This window comes from Anolis sagrei, chromosome 4, assembly GCF_037176765.1.
Source record: "Anolis sagrei isolate rAnoSag1 chromosome 4, rAnoSag1.mat, whole genome shotgun sequence".
Classification (NCBI taxonomy): domain Eukaryota; kingdom Metazoa; phylum Chordata; class Lepidosauria; order Squamata; family Dactyloidae; genus Anolis; species Anolis sagrei.
This window is the reverse complement of record NC_090024.1, coordinates 53,329,333-53,345,854: the sequence shown is the minus strand read 5'-3', so window position 1 is coordinate 53,345,854 and position 16,522 is coordinate 53,329,333. Positions and strand designations below refer to the sequence as shown.

General features: G+C 40.2%; 1 protein-coding gene across 1 annotated transcript in view; it reads right to left on the bottom strand.

Annotated features, from left to right (window-relative positions):
* The window catches only part of PRKDC (protein kinase, DNA-activated, catalytic subunit), a 122,956-nt gene that overhangs the window by 68,462 nt on the left and 37,972 nt on the right, over window positions 1–16,522 (bottom strand). The window contains exons 22-30 of the mRNA XM_060775277.2: window positions 16,381–16,487; window positions 15,655–15,745; window positions 9,612–9,775; window positions 8,254–8,406; window positions 4,529–4,636; window positions 4,096–4,322; window positions 3,204–3,298; window positions 2,718–2,817; window positions 1,039–1,169 (exon numbers count right to left, since the gene is read on the bottom strand). Of these exons, the coding sequence (XP_060631260.2) occupies window positions 1,039–1,169; window positions 2,718–2,817; window positions 3,204–3,298; window positions 4,096–4,322; window positions 4,529–4,636; window positions 8,254–8,406; window positions 9,612–9,775; window positions 15,655–15,745; window positions 16,381–16,487 (1,176 nt within the window). The remainder of the gene's footprint in view (window positions 1–1,038; window positions 1,170–2,717; window positions 2,818–3,203; window positions 3,299–4,095; window positions 4,323–4,528; window positions 4,637–8,253; window positions 8,407–9,611; window positions 9,776–15,654; window positions 15,746–16,380; window positions 16,488–16,522) is intronic.

Genomic DNA, 16,522 nt, shown 5'->3' with positions numbered 1-16,522 from the left:
TGTGTCCAACTCTAGGCGGTGGTGCTCATCTCTGTTTCTAAGCTGAACGGCCAGCGTTGTCCACAGACACCTCCAAGGTCATGTGGCCAGCATGATTGTATGGAGCACTGTTACGTTCCCACCAAAGCAGTACCTATTGATCTACTCACATTTGCATGTTTTGAACTGTAGGGTTGGCAGAAGCTGGACTTAACAGCGGGAACTCACCCCACTCCCCAGATTCGAACCGCCAACCTTTCGACCAGCAAGTTCAGCAGCTCAGTGGTTTAACCCGCTGCGCCACTGGGGGCCTTAGTTCTGATATATTAATTCAGGGGAGTCAAACTAATTTTCATGGAGGACCACATGAGCATTGTAGTTGCCTTCAAAGGGCCACTGAATCTATGAATAGAGAATCTGTAGATACAGAGGGCCAATTATACTTTTTTTTTTTTTACAAAGTATTAGTTGCTCTTTACCCATTTTGAGTCCTCAGATGTTACTGAAGGACAACTCCCATCATTGTTGATTATCTGCCATGCAAACTGGGGATAATGGGAATTACAACCCAACAGCAGTTGTGATTCTGAGGTTGGGGAAATATTAAAGGACATTTTAATGTCAGACATCAAGCCTTGCATCTAAATTCAAAACCCACTATCTTGACTAAACAAAAAATTGCAGCCTTTTAGCTGTTACTGTATCACAACTCCCATTTGTGCTAGTCATGATGTCTAAGAAGGAATGCTGAAGCTGTAGAGTCCAGCAACTGGAGGGTCACATAAAATGACATGGTGGGCTGGATTTAGCTTGAGAGCCTTGATTTTCACACGTCTATTAAGTGAATTGCAGCATTATGAACAAATACAGCTTCATTTATATCTAATTTTTCATTAACAATTTAAAACATTTCATAGATCTACATGCAGGACTCAACTTGAAAAAAGAGGGATTTGCTCATGGTAGGGATAATATCTGAACTGAGAAAATTCTGATTCATATTTCCATCACTAAGATACACATGCAGCAGACTACCTGCATATGTTGCAATATACAAACCTGGCAACAAGGGAACAAATTCAAAGAAAAGCTCCATGACTTTATGTCGGCACTCAGTTTGGGGACGTCCACATTGTGTTAAAAGCCACATGACTACATCCACTAAAGATATTGATGTAGATGGAAATCCTCTATGTGAATGGAACAAAAAAAGCTTGACATTATTAACCTAAACCAGAATTAGTAATACTCTACTAATCTCAAATATGAAAGTAATGCCTTTAGTTCTAAAAACACTATTAAATTTAAGACACAATTGAAGACTCATCTCTTCCGGCAGGGCTACTTGGACAATTTTAAAAAGTGAATTTTAATCTGCATTTCATTAGTGGATTTTAACTTGTATTTTAACTCTGTTGTATATTTTAAGAGTGTTTTATCTCTTGTTTTAATTATGTTGTATCCCACTCAAGCTGCAGGGAAAGGCAAGTAATAAAATTATTATTATTATTATTATTATTATTATTATTATTGTTACAACTAATAACAATAATAAAAATACTTTATTTATATTCTGCTCTGTCTCCCCGATGGGACTCAGAGTGGATTTCAGAATACATTTATGGCAAACATTCAATGTTGTTATACAAATTAACAAAGACAAACAGTACACAGATGGCCCAGGATTATGATTTGGATTGTGTGATTTTAATTGTTGCTTTAATATTTGATGTTTTTAATTGTTTAGATTTTAATATACGAATTTATTTTATTGATATGTGTGGCATCAAATTGTTACCTTTTGTAAGGCCGCTTTGAGTCTCCTTTGGGGTGAGAAGGGTGGGAGTACAAATGTGGTAAGTAAATAAATAAATAGACAGAGGCAATGCTTCCCTCTTTTTTCATTTACAGCATCTGGAGGCTGTGCTTGACTCAGCCATGTGGAGGTCCTGTTGTTACATTTTCCCACGCTGAGAAACCTGTTGTCCTTGGACGCCTTGCCAGCATGTCTTCAGGGGCGCCTTTTACCTCCCCACAAAAGCGGTACCGATTGTTTTTGAACTGCTAGGTAAGCAGAAGAGCTAGAGCTAGGGCTGACAGTGGGAGCTCACCCCACTCATGGCTTGAACTGCCAACCTTCTGGTAAGATTTTTTGTAGCTGGTGGTTAAACCTGTTGTACTAACAGCGGCCCCCAAATGTAAATGTTTTCCCCCTTCTTCTAAGTCATAAACAAAAGCATGGTATAGGCTGTAATGTCATTGTCCTTACCCAAACACTATCGCAGATCAAGCGGAATGTTTAGGTTTTAGATAGCTAAAAGGAATTGCAATGACTTTGCATACTGATTTTTTGGCTGCCAAAAGCTTGATGCAACTACATTATTTGTTCGTATTAAAACAAGATGTTTGTTTTCTATATCACTAGATTCACAGAAGGTAGAAACTACCATCATGGCTGCAAGCAAAGCTGGAGAACAAAAAAGGAAAGCCCTTGAATCTCAATCTCCATTTTAACCATCAAATTATTGCTATTTTACAAAACAGTGAAATATATTCAGTCTAAATGTCATATTTAAGGACTTAGGACAAAGGACTATTCTTGCCAAGGAGAGATCACACATTAATTAGTTAACTCCTGTTGCTGCCTCAGCTAGATAAGTTATGATGTTATTTAAAAAGCATTGTGTAGTTGCTTCACTACAAATGTCTTCTTATAAACAGAAAAAAATACTACTCACTGAGGTACCCTCCGATTACTTTCTTGGTTAAGGTCAGATGCTTTATGCTTAATTATACGCTTCAGGTGGTCAATAGCATCACAACATTGTTGGGTTGTGCCTGTTTAGAAATGAAAAGATTTGTTTAAATCAAATATATAAAACAACAGGGATGTTTCTAGCCCAATAATACAAAAGGCTCTGAACAACTCATTGTAGAAATATTCCCTACAAACAATTTGATAAGAATTAGAAAGCCAAAATAAAAATGTTAAACCCACTCAAAAAATAAAAGGTACTGGAATCTGGTCTTGAAATAGATGAAAGACTTCTTTCCAGTGTAGCTGTCTGTATATTTGTATAGCACATGGTTTCATTACTATGGAAATATTTAATTTGTTTTCCAAGTTGATGCATTTAAGAGAACATGACAATTGTTCAAGCTATAAACTTGAAGTGTTAAAGAAAAGCTTTATCAAACAATGTTTTGAAATTCTGTGTACACACCTAATGATTTTTCATCTCCATGGGTCAAAGCCAGACTTTCCAAATATACAACCAGTATTTCAAACACAAACTGGTCCACAAGAGCACTCTCCTCCCTATGAAACCAGAAGGGAATAATATTAAGATTATACTATTATTTGAAAGCCAAAACAACTAGATAATATATAAAGCATAGAATGAAAAAACACATTTTCATGTCAAACTGAAATAAACTACCAGTTTGTATGTCAAGGAACAAAAACAACAAAAAAACAGGAATGTCTGCAAAAATGAGTACCTTATTTGTCTACAGATTACATCACATTTAATCATAGCAAAGACCATCAGTATTCCACGTGCTGGTTATGAACTACAAAGCCCTCAAGAACTTATTCTACCAAATAAGCACGTTCTTTCTTTTGATAGCATTAGGGCAGCCTTTCTGCCTGTCACACTGAGCTCACACTTCTTTGGTGGGGAATTGGGAAAGGATCTTCTTGGAGACTGGCTCTGGAACTCCTTTTCTATAGTGCAGTCCAAATGCCTGGAGGGCCCAAGTTTGCTCATGCCTGGTATAGTGGCTAGGCTCATTTCCTTTATGGTGCCCATCATTAAGTCTCTAAATGTGCTACAAGATCCCTTTACATATAAAGGAAAGTCTTAAGCCTAACAAACTAAATATGATTAATAGAACAACAGCAGATTTGTCCCTCCAGTGCAAATCCATCCCAGACCATTCCTTGAAAATTTCATATCCTCAGAGAAAGAACTTTAAAGCGAAATCCCTCAAGTACATCAACCCAGAATGAGCAGTTTATTAATGTCAGTCTGTACAAAATGTTCAAAGCAAAGATATTTCGTAGATACTACTAACTCCTTCCCCCCCATACTCGCACTGTATTTTCCTGCTCACCTAAATTCTCTGTAGATGTTATTAAAGGCAAGTGCTGCTCCTAACCGCTTGAAAGCATTGGGATGGAGAGCAAGGCTGTACAATCTCTTGAAAAGAGACTTGGTATTCACTGGACTTTTTTCCTGCTGCTGCGGTGTAGTCTGTTTAATAGACCACTTCAAAAATTCACGGACACACTGACCACAGAAGTCCCTCAAAGTGCTGTCTATAGGGTCCACTATCCCATTCTGAAATTGAGAACAGAACATATATTGTTCACTATAAAAAAAATTCTAATTGAGTTATGACAGTCATTTATTAAACTGAAAAAAAAATCATGTATGGCAAGGAAAATTAAAGTTCTCATCGCAAACACGTTAAAGGGGAGGGGGAAATTAGGTATTTATGATTTTGATTCAACAGCTAAAATTTGTCTCATGTATTAAACACTTACCAAAATTGCTTCTAGCAATGTCACTGTATCCTGACTTTCAAACTTCTTGTTGTTTGTGAACCAGTGAATCAACTCCATAACTAAAGTACCATACAACTGCCTTGTAACCTAAAAGGAAAAAGAAAAATGGCATTGAATTATGTTTGCCCAGTGCTTTAGATCATCCTGCTTATTTTCATTAACTGCTGTCCAAAACTCACTAGTCTTTTCCCTACAATGCATGCTGAAGGGACTGAATTCTGAGTGTTACAATAATGATAACTTATACTGACAATGAATTCTTCTTCTCATAATCAAACATTTCAGCACAGTTCATCTTAAGAAATGGGGCTACAAAGTGGAGTCCACGACATGAAAGTGGGGAGAAGAACAAACCACAGACTACAATGCAGTCTGTGCCCTACCAAATGCACAATGGAGGACCTTCCTACAGTGATACCAGAGGCATTACAAGTGGCCAGCTTCTGGTCAAGGGAAATTTAGCATTATGTCTAGTTTTTAATGTTGTTTGTGGTTTTTTATACATTATAATTGTATTCTCAATTTGCTTCTGACATGATAAATAAACAAATAGCCAAACATCAAAGATGGATAATAGGCTCGACTTATCAATCAAAATCCAGTATCTACAAAAGAATCCATAAACAACTTAAACGAGAAATGATTTTATCCTCTACTAAAAAACACAACTCTTTCTAAAAGTTAATTTTACCGAATCACTGGGCCTGTTCTACTGATGCTGGCCATTTTCAGTTTATGCTGAGCCACAGTTCAATGTAGTAAACACTGCTCTACTACTAATGAATGCCTTTTATATCAGAAAAACACACAAGAGATCTTATCTTTTACCTTACATATTCTCCTAGACTTGTGGTTCCAAGTCTTTTTTGACTAGGGACTACTTTGACCAGGCACCACTCTCCAACATTAGTACCAAAAGGGTTATGAATCACTTTTTGGTCAATTTGGTTATTTGAGGAGCTGATTAAAAAATTGCATTCGATAGACCACATCAACTCTAGTTTCTGATAGAGAACATATGCCATCCAGCAGTTGCCATCTTTTTGCCCACAGAAAACCATATTTAATCAAACTTGGCCCTATAAGAGAGTTTCATGAGACCAGTCGCTCTCGTTGCAATGGTGCAGTAACTGTGAGGACGTGGACCATATTTTAATTCTTGGGGACCATTGGTGGTCCACGAACCACAGATTGGGAACCACTGTCCTAGACCAACCCCTGAACATATAGCACGTTTGCAAAGCCAGTCAAATAATTCTTTCTGCAGAAGTAAAAAAAAATCACTTGGTGATCCATTTTATGTCTAAATGTGAGAAGAACATTACAATATTACTGTATTTACTTGAATCTAATGCTCTCCTTTTTTGCTTATATTACCTTGCGAAAACTAGGGTGTGCATTAGATTTGTGTAAAATTGTAATCTTAGTGCTGAGCCAAAGCAATAAGGGAAGCTGCTTCAGGAGCACCTCAAGCTCTTTTGAGGGATATCATCTGTAATTTAATTGTCACAGCTCAATGCTATAGGATCCTGGGATGTATAGTTTGATGAGTCATCCACATTCTTTGGCAGAGAAAGCTCAAGCCTTTGTAAAAGTACAGTCCCCATGATCCCATAGCATTGAAAGTTTCTTTTCCATTGATGAAAGCTTTGGTGTTCCAACACAATTGTTTTTAAAGAAGGAAATCTAATTAGGTAGCAACTGTAATGGGCACATTACAAAAATGCACCTTTTGCTGATGTGCATTACATTTGACAGCTAATATTTCTTTGGTTTCAGGGTTTTGAAAATTGAGGCGTGCATTAGAGTCAATGGTGCATTAGACTTGAGTAAATACAGATAATAATTACTAGTTATTTTGTATCATATATGCAGGCCTTTTGTCTGTCTCCTTCAACATCTACCATTGTGAAGAATTAACCATAAACTTGGTTTTGGAACCTCTAACATTTAGAAATGAAAACCATTCGTGGAAAAAGGCAAAGGATACAAAGTTGTAAGCACCCACAATTTTTTTTCATTTGGCTTTACTCAAAATGATTCTACAGTAATTCTTCTAGAGCAGGGGTCCTCAAACTAAGGCCTGGGGGCCGGATGTGGCCCTCCAAGGTCATTTACCCGGCCCTCGCTGAGGGTCAGCCTAAGTCTGGAACGACTTGAAAGTACATAACAACAAAAACAATCCCATCTCATCAGCCAAAAGCAGGCCCACATTTCCCATTGAAATACTAATGTTTATATTTGTTAAAATTGTTCCTAATTTTAATTATTGTATTGTTTTAAGTGTTTTTTACACTACAGATAAGACATGTGAAGTGTGCATAGGAATTCATGTTTTTTTTTTCTTCAAATTATAATCTGGCCCTCCAACAGTTTGAGGGACTGACCTGGCCCTCTGTTTAAAAGGTTTGGGGACCCCTGCTCTAGAGGGTACACACTTTTATGAACTCTGTACCTTCTTCAATTTTCGAGCATCCTCTACACAAACATTCAACACATGGGGATGGGGGAAACAAAATAAGTTTTTCCTTGATACTATCTAACTACAATGTAGCTATATTTGTATTTGCATTCTGGTAATGTGAAAAGAGACCGTTGGTTAAATAAGAATGTAACTTCAAAAATATTTCATTTTTCTGGCTCGTCAGTTTACAGTTTGTTTTCCTGTTGTAACAGCAACAATTTGCTAAATTTCCACAAAAGCATTTCTGAGGATTGTAATGAAATGAATTTTACTCCATGAATGATTTAGGTTTTATGTGCAAATATATAACTTATTTTGTCCCTGTGCATGCTTGGGAATTCAAAAAGGGTCATGCATCTCTTTGAAGCTTAAAACATGCTCTTTCAAGCACTTTTTGATTCATTATTTTTTCAGAAAAAAACAGAGGCCAGACAGGCATAAAGAGGCATCAATTTCAAGACATATATGCCATAGAGTACACCTTCATGCAGAGCATTTTGGTATATGACATACTTTTACTCCCTTCAATTAGGGGGTAAACAACATATTGTCTGAACTAATGATTATTTTGGTCTTGGCTGCAAATTTGAATAGGCACCCCTTCCTTGAGCACCTCTGCTAGACAACAATGTAAGAATACCTCACCAATTCCCTACACTCACTTGCATGGCAGAAGCTGTGTTTGCAAAAGCTTTTGTGTAGTCCACCTCACCTTGCAATGTTATTTAACTATCACAAAGGCAGAAACTGTGACTGATTTGCCCCCTCTCCTGAGAAGGCATCTCAGTCTGATTTCTCTCCTTACCCTCAAGGCACCACTGATGTAGTACACATCTGAAGAAAGTTGGGTATTCTTGCCATCCCACTGTTCCCTTTAGGGTGGCAAGCGTCAATAAAATACGATGATGCTCACAACTTTTACTCTAAAGGCCTAAAATTAGCCAAATCCTATCCTGTTTCAAGATGAGGCAGGGTGTAACTGGGAAAAGGTGAGACCAAGCCTCCATCTGAACTGGAAAGGTTCATGGATATGCGACATGCCTTACCTGTGAAGCACTGAGGAGGAACCAGACCCCACCCCCCACCCCCCACACACACACTGTTGGGAAGAAAACCTAAACAAAATCAATCACAGATATCTAAAAACACCAAAAAAAATCTTTGAAAAATATTTTACAAGTGGAACATCTACAGTTGATTTTAAGCAACATAATTTTTGAACCAATATAGTTTTACTTGCCTGGTCAACATCACAGGCAAGTCGAAGTAGTACTGGAAATATATGCTTATGAAGCTGAAACATGGGTGGAGCAATCTTTTGTCCTTCAGGCATTTGAGAAGCTTTCCCCAGCATATATATAACAATGCTATGCAAAAGTTCACAAGCGGCAACCTGGAAAAAAAGATAAAACATTTTAGTTCTATATTCATTTACACAAAAAAGAACACATTCTGGGAGAATGTCTAATTTGTTGTGAGCAAATTAAGTCACTAAAGCATCAATATATTTTGATTGGGTAAAAAAACCCCACTTGATTAATCCATGTTTAAATTATATTCCCAATTACAGTTAAGTACTAATCAAAATGTTTCTAATAATCATAAAACTACAATGCTTTAAAGAAAAATGACATTAAAATTTTTAACTACAGAATAAAATCAAAATAAATATTGCATTATAGTGAATTTTCACTATGTTTGAAAATCATTTACAATCCCAATTATCTTGAAGGTGCTGTGCATCTCTCCAAACCTTAAGATAAATCGAAATTTAGGTGATACCCAATATCCCTTTTACTCGAATTTTCATTGAAAACACACACACAGTGGATAATCTGGGATGCTTAACCTGGAAGTCAGGCAGGGAAAGCCTTTGGTATTGCAAACATGTTGCACTAAAGCTATCACAATCCTTTTCCATTGTCCATACTGGATGGGGCTAATGAGGGTCCTGCCCCGTAATTAGTTATATTATAATTTCATCCCTTTATCAAATTTTAGATATATAACTATGACTATAGCTTAATGAGAAGACTTTACTTCTCTTGTGAAGGAACAGCAGATTTGGCACTCATATTTTGTTTCCATTTCTGTGGATAGTTTTTGTACATTTCCCTGTCCACAATTCAAAAATTTTCTTAAATTATACTTCACAATTCTACATTAAAGTTTTTTTCAAACTACATGAATATTGAAATGCATTTTTTGGTCTCGGTAGCAGCTTCAGAGTGATCTTCTTTAAATATTGACTGTTAACTAAACCTGAACTAAAGATACCAGATAAATAAAATATAATGCCTGGTGAGTCTCTTTGCTTGGTCTATTAAAAATACACTATGTCACATTGTTAATTATGCATTTAATTAAAAAAAACACTAGAAATATAAACTAAATGCCCAATATAATAACTTTAATGATAACTTGTAAGCAATTGCTTTTAAAATAGCCTCTCAAACTCTGGCCAAAACATTTGGAAGGCCTGTTTCCCCATTCTTCTATCATGACTGTTATTCAAAATTTTCATCAGTGCCCTTCACAAAAACATAGACCTGATGTCTCCTTCATACCAAAAACAGAAAGCCACAGCAATTGAAATACCTTAGTCTGCCTGTCACTCGCAGAAAGAGCCAGTTCAGTGACACGAGGCAAGAATAAGTCCAAGTAGATAACAGGCTTCATGTCAGCAAATGGAACTGCAAAACTCAGTCGTTTCTCTGTGTCCCAAGACACATATTTTTTCATCTTCTCCTCTGCAGAAGAAGCTATTTATTTGAAAAAGAGTGCACAAACACAAAATAATCACATTAAAGCAACAAAAACAAAAAATACTTTTCAATCTTGATGACACATTCAAATTTATAGGATACAGGTTTGATAGTGGCACCTAGTTAAACAACTGTACAATTACCCACCCCCTCGATGGACTGTCACCTTGTCGTGGTGAGGGGGCTTGCGTGTTCCGATGAACCTGTGGGCACAACAACTGGAGTCGTGCACTCCCAGGAGTGGCCGCAGGGGAGGTTCCAGACCAAGCACAGTCCGAAGACCCAAAGACCTCAACGGCGGAGCAGGCGGAGGATAACATGGCACATGTTACAACGGCTGCGAAGGCGGAAGAAGGCTGCAACAGACTGAGAAGCCATGGTCATTGTGTTAAACTACATCACCAGTGGAACCTCATCTGTGAAGACTGTGTGTTGTTCAGTTGTGCACTGACCTCCACACATTAAAAAAACCCACGCACAGGCGTCTTCCAAAGAAAATAAAAACCAAGCAACCAAAGTCCCATGGCGATCAGCGAGTGGCGACGGGGGCAGGACTGTGAAATCTGGAAGCCCCTAGTCACAGACTGGCACATGGGCGGTGGGTACGGACTCAGTCGTTCTACCTCAAGGTCCGAGGCAGTTGAGTAGTTCGGCAGCTGTATCCACGACTGAGCAGCCCTATTGAGGACCCACTCTGCTCACCCCACACGGGGAGGGGGCTAGAAAAGGTGCCCTAAACATAGTCTGCCTCACTTATCCCTGACTGGACTGCCGCGTCCGGTGGGGTCACCATCCTGCGGCCAAAAAAGAAAAATGAACTTCGGTACGTGGAACGTACGGACTCTGATGGACAACAGTGACAGTGAACGCCCCGAACGCAGAACTGCCATCATCGCAAGGGAGCTGGGACGCTTCAACATCGACATAGCAGCCCTTCAGGAGACCCGGAGAGCAGGAGAGGGACAGCTGAAGGAAGAAAAAGGAGGCTACACCTTCTTCTGGAAGGGACTGCCCGAAAAAGACCAAAGAATGCACGGAGTTGGCTTTGCCATCAGGAATGATCTGGTGAAACATCTGTCCGAAGCACCCACTGGCATCAACGAACGACTCTCAACCCTCCGAATTGATCTTGCCAAAAACCAACGGGCAACCATCATAAGTGCCTATGCACCAACACTAGACGCTGATGAAGACATCAAGGAGAAATTCTACTGTCAGCTGGACAACGTCCTATCGGGGATACCTAAGGAGGACAAAATCATTCTCCTGGGGGACTTCAATGCAAGAGTCGGGCGAGACTTCGACCTGTGGCCAGGCACCATAGGAAAAGACGGGGTTGGAAACAGCAACTCGAATGGCATCCTGCTTCTCACCAAATGTGCGGAGCACAACCTTGTCATCACCAACACGCTCTTCCGCCAGAAAAACAAGTTCAAGACATCATGGAAGCACCCACGGTCAGAGCATTGGCACCTCTTAGACTATGTAATAACACGTGCCAGAGACCGCCGTGACGTACTCCTCACAAGAGCCATGACAGGTGCTGACGACTGCTGGACCGACCACAGGCTAATCCGATCCACGATGGCTATCAAGATTGCCCCCAAGCGCAGACTCCAAGGAAGAAAGACAAGGCGCAAAATGAACACCCAAGCCCTTCAAGAGCCCTCCAGGCGAGCCCATCTCCAAACAGCACTCAAGGACCATCTACCCACAGTACACCCCGAAAATGTTGAGGAACACTGGAACAAACTGAAGACCTCCATCATCCAAGCCTGCGAAGAATCTATTGGATACCAAGCCAAGAAACATCAAGACTGGTTTGATGAAAATGACATCGAGATCCAACAGCTAATCGACAAGAAAAGGAAAGCCTTCCAAACATGGCAGAGAGACATCAACTGTGCTGCTAAGAAAAAGATCTACGCCAGTGCAAAAGCTGAGGTCCAAAGAAGGACAAGAGAACTCAAGAACATCTGGTGGACAAAGAAGGCTGAAGAAATCCAACACCTGGCAGATACCCATAATGCTCAAGGATTCTTCAAAGCCACAAAGGTCATCTATGGGCCAAGAAACCATGGCATACAGCCTCTACGCTCATCAGACGGAACCAAACTCCTGAAGGACCAAAAGTCAATTGCACTACGTTGGAAAGAACACTACCAAAGCCTCCTAAACCGCAGCTCCAGTGTGGCCGAAGAGGTCCTCTCACAAATCCCGCAACAACAAACCAGGGATGAGCTTGCAGCAGTGCCTAGTTTGGAAGAAGTCAGCAATGCCATCAGCCAACAAAAGAACAACAAAGCCAGCGGACCGGATGGGATCCCTGCTGAAATCTTTAAAGAGGGAGGACCTGCGCTGACACACCAACTCCACCAGCTCATAGAAAAAGTGTGGGTGACCGAGAAAACCCCAGCAGACTTCAAGGATGCCACCATCATCACCCTCTTCAAAAAAGGGGAAAGAACAGACTGCGGAAACTATCGAGGTATCTCCCTTCTAACCTCCGCTGGGAAAATCCTCGCAAGAATCCTTGCAAACCGCCTTCTGCCCCTCTCAGAAGACACCCTCCCAGAATCCCAGAACGGCTTCCGCCCCTCCAGAGGAACTGTGGACATGATCTTCACTGCACGACAACTCCAAGAAAAATGCAGGGAACAAAACCAACCTCTGTACATGGCATTCATCGACCTTGCAAAGGCATTCGACACAGTGAATCGCAGCGCTCTCTGGACCATCCTCCAAAAAATCGGGTGCCCAAGCAAATTTGTGAACATCCTGCGGCTCCTCCACGATGACATGATGGCAACAGTCTTGGATAGCAATGGCTCCCAAAGTGACCCATTTAAGGTGGAATCGGGTGTCAAACAGGGATGTGTTATTGCCCCAACTTTATTCTCCATCTTCATCGCCATGATACTACACCTTGTTGATGGGAAGCTTCCCACCGGAGTGGAAATCATCTATCGGACAGACGGCAAGCTATTTAACCTCAGCAGACTGAAAGCCAAAACCAAGGTCACAACAACATCTGTTATAGAACTCCAGTATGCTGATGACAATGTCGTCTGTGCGCATACAGAAGAAGATCTACAAGCCACTCTAAACACCTTTGCAGAAGCATACACAAAGCTTGGCCTGTCACTGAACATTGAGAAAACCAAGGTGCTGTTCCAGCAGTCGCCAGCCAATCCCTCTCCAATGCCAGTAATACAGCTTAATGGTGTCACATTAGAAAATGTGGACCATTTCCGCTACCTTGGCAGCCACCTCTCCACCAAAGTCAACATCGACGCCGAAATACAACACCGCCTGAGCTCTGCCAGTGCAGCATTTTCCAGAATGAAGCAGAGAGTGTTTGAGGACCGGGACATCCGTAGGGAGACCAAGGTGCTTGTCTATAAAGCTATTGTCCTCCCAACCCTGCTATATGCCTGTGAGACGTGGACTGTCTACAGACGTCACATGCAACTCCTGGAACGATTCCATCAGCGCTGCCTCCGGAAAATCCTGCAAATCTCCTGGGAAGACAAGCGGACAAACATCAGCGTGCTGGAGGAAGCAAAGACCACCAGCATTGAAGCAATGGTCCTCCAACATCAACTCCGCTGGACAGGCCACGTTGTCCGGATGCCTGACCACCGTCTCCCAAAGCAGTTGCTCTACTCCGAACTCAAGAACGGAAAACGGAATGTTGGTGGACAGGAAAAGAGATTTAAAGATGGGCTCAAAGCCAACCTTAAAAACTCTGGCATAGACACCGAGAACTGGGAGGCCCTGGCCCTTGAGCGCTCCAGCTGGAGGTCAGCTGTGACCAGCAGTGCTGCAGAATTCGAGGAGGCACGAGTGGAGGGTGAAAGAGAGAAACGTGCCAGGAGGAAGGCGCGTCAAGCCAACCCCGACCGGGACCGCCTTCCACCTGGAAACCAATGCCCTCACTGCGGAAGAAGATGCAGAGCAAGAATAGGGCTCCACAGCCACATGCGGACCCACAAGGAAACCCATGATGGAAGACCATCTTACTCGTCCAACGAGGGATCGCCTAAGTAAGTAAGTACAATTACCCAGAACAGCAAAGGCTTACTGGTAGTAAGCAGAAGGTAACATTGGCACTCACCATGGAGGGGAGCAACATGGAAACCATCTGCCTGTATCGGTTGTGCTCATAAAGGGAAGTCATCTAATGACTATTGAGTAAAAGTGGTAGATCTTCAACTTAGGCTACAGCTGAATTGGTATCATCTGATGAAGAGCAGCCCAGTTGGAGGCTGGGCTGTATTTCTCATACATTAGTCACCAAAGCTAATGGAGAGAGATGATGGAAATGGCAATCTGACAACATCCTAAATTTATAAGAAAGTGCCCTCTTCAATAACAGAACACCCCCCCCCCCAATAATATTGTTGTGCTTATCGGGATGGTTTAAAATGTTTTCCACAAGTAAAGGTCAGAGCAAACAAAGTGGGGCAAAGTGCCTGATCCTAGAGAATTACTATATATTTGTAACAGCTGGCTCAAGATAAATAGTAGGCAGTAAACCATGATGAAATGAAACAAATCTTGTGGAAGGACACAGACAAAAAATCATCTTGTTTGTCCTTCCTCTTTTGAATGATAGAACTGCAGAAGTAGCCAACCAAGACTTTAGGCATGAATTCTGAACTGCAGATGATTATATCCCTTGAGGCGGATAGAAAGATGAGCCCCCAAAATCAGCAGTGGTCACTTTTCACATGGAGTTAATTTTATTGGGGGGGGGGGGGGTAACTGAGTGAAGAGTTTGAGATAAATTGTTTCCAGCTTAAGTAGTGGTTACTTTAATAGAATGTTGGAAACTGATTCAAGTAACTTATCACACAATGACCATACTTCCAGTTGATGTTCAATAGAAAATGCTGGATATTCCAGTCATTTTTGTTTTATAATGATTGTGTTTATCTTTGCTACCATAAATTCAGTTTTAGACACGTCTTGTTTTTAATATAAGCTTGGGGCGGGGACACATTTCTGAGCAGAAATTTTGTGGTATTCCTACTGGGAAACCAAATGCTCAATTATTATATTAAATTGCAGAACTTAGGCGAGACTTAGGCAGAAGCAAAATAGCAAGAAGAACAGAAAACACAAGCTATGTTCTTATGAAGCCCTGGTAAAGAAGTTTAACTTTTAAAAAATGTACATTACTCTAAAATGATCAAAATTAAACTAAAAGTACTGTTGCCAATGTACAAATAAGGCCACATCTCATTACTTTCTAAGAACATGTACTCAGACTTTCAGAATACTTCAACTTGATACTGATCACCTTCATTCATTTTTTTCAGAATACATCCAGGGTTAGGGCTCCAGTCTCTGTGTTGTTAAATAAACACCAGAAGTAAAGAAACAGTGCATATCACCCTCATTTAAAAAAGCAGTACTGATGCAGTTGAAGGTCACATAGAACTAGTTTCAGCTTAAGATCTGATATGTATGAATGGCTCACAAAAATTCCTATGATGGATAAACATGAAATGTTACCATGTACCCACTGTTTGTACAACTGTTCAAAAACAATCTTATCAACTGCATCTATGAGGCATCTGATGGTGGGATGGTCATTGACCAAAATGGATAACCTATTCTAACTCATAGTTTCACTGATATAACTTCACAAGAATCATTGCGAAAATCACTGCCTAGAATGGATGTAGTTTCCATCATCACCAATATATTTTCTACTAAAGGTGGAAAGAGAACCACACTTTGGTTTTGGCCAAGCCTCTCTTTTGTGAATCATAAAGCACAATACTGACATATGTAAAACAACTTGCCTGGTTGACAAGTCAGATCAGCATTAATTATTTCAACTTCTCAAAATAGCTCTGACCACTTACCTGCAAGCAAATTCCGATTTATTTGCCCTCCAAGAGATCCAAGAAGGCGTACAACTCTGGCTCTTACTTTTTCTACTGAAAGATCCTCCTCCTATTCGAAGAAAAGAAAGTCTCTACACATTTGTCTTTCATTTTAAACCACTGAGTGTACAAAGCCATTTTTGAAGGACAGGGAAATTAGGGATTCTACAAGACTAGAATTTGAAAAAAAAAACCCCAAATATGCTCATTTTATGATAGCATTTGTTATATGTAGAAGAGTGCTTTAAAAAAAACAAAACACTGTTCCTGCCAGATTCCCAGTGGTGTACAGCCTGCTGCTACCTACACCAATATAGAATACTAACATTTGGTATTTTATATATAGTAGTCCTGGCAGATATACAGTTGGTATTAAGTACTACTGTACTAGATAAGAAGCATGTTTTAGACTGGGCTGTTAATATATAATTAGAATATATTAACACACACAGCCATGCCCTGTAAGGACTTAGTCCTGAACTGTTTCCTATAAAATAAGGAAAAGTAATTGTGGGGCAAATACTACATCAGGATACTCCAAGTGCAGAACATTCCAAAACCCAACATGAAACTACCACTCATAGATAATTTAAATAATGCATAGAAGTGGATATTCAAAGGAAACAAAGAATGCATTTCTAAAGAAGAACATGTATGTCTTTACATTGAAAAGATGACATTTCACAAGGGTGGGGGAAACTTTACCAATGCAGTAGTCTTTGCTTTCTTTAGACGTTGTATTACAACTTTGTTACGTCCCTTCTGGATTGCCTGAGAAAGTTTCTTCACTTCCCAATTATCCTGACTTTCATCTAGATTACAAGAAATGGTTTACTAGTATCCGCAC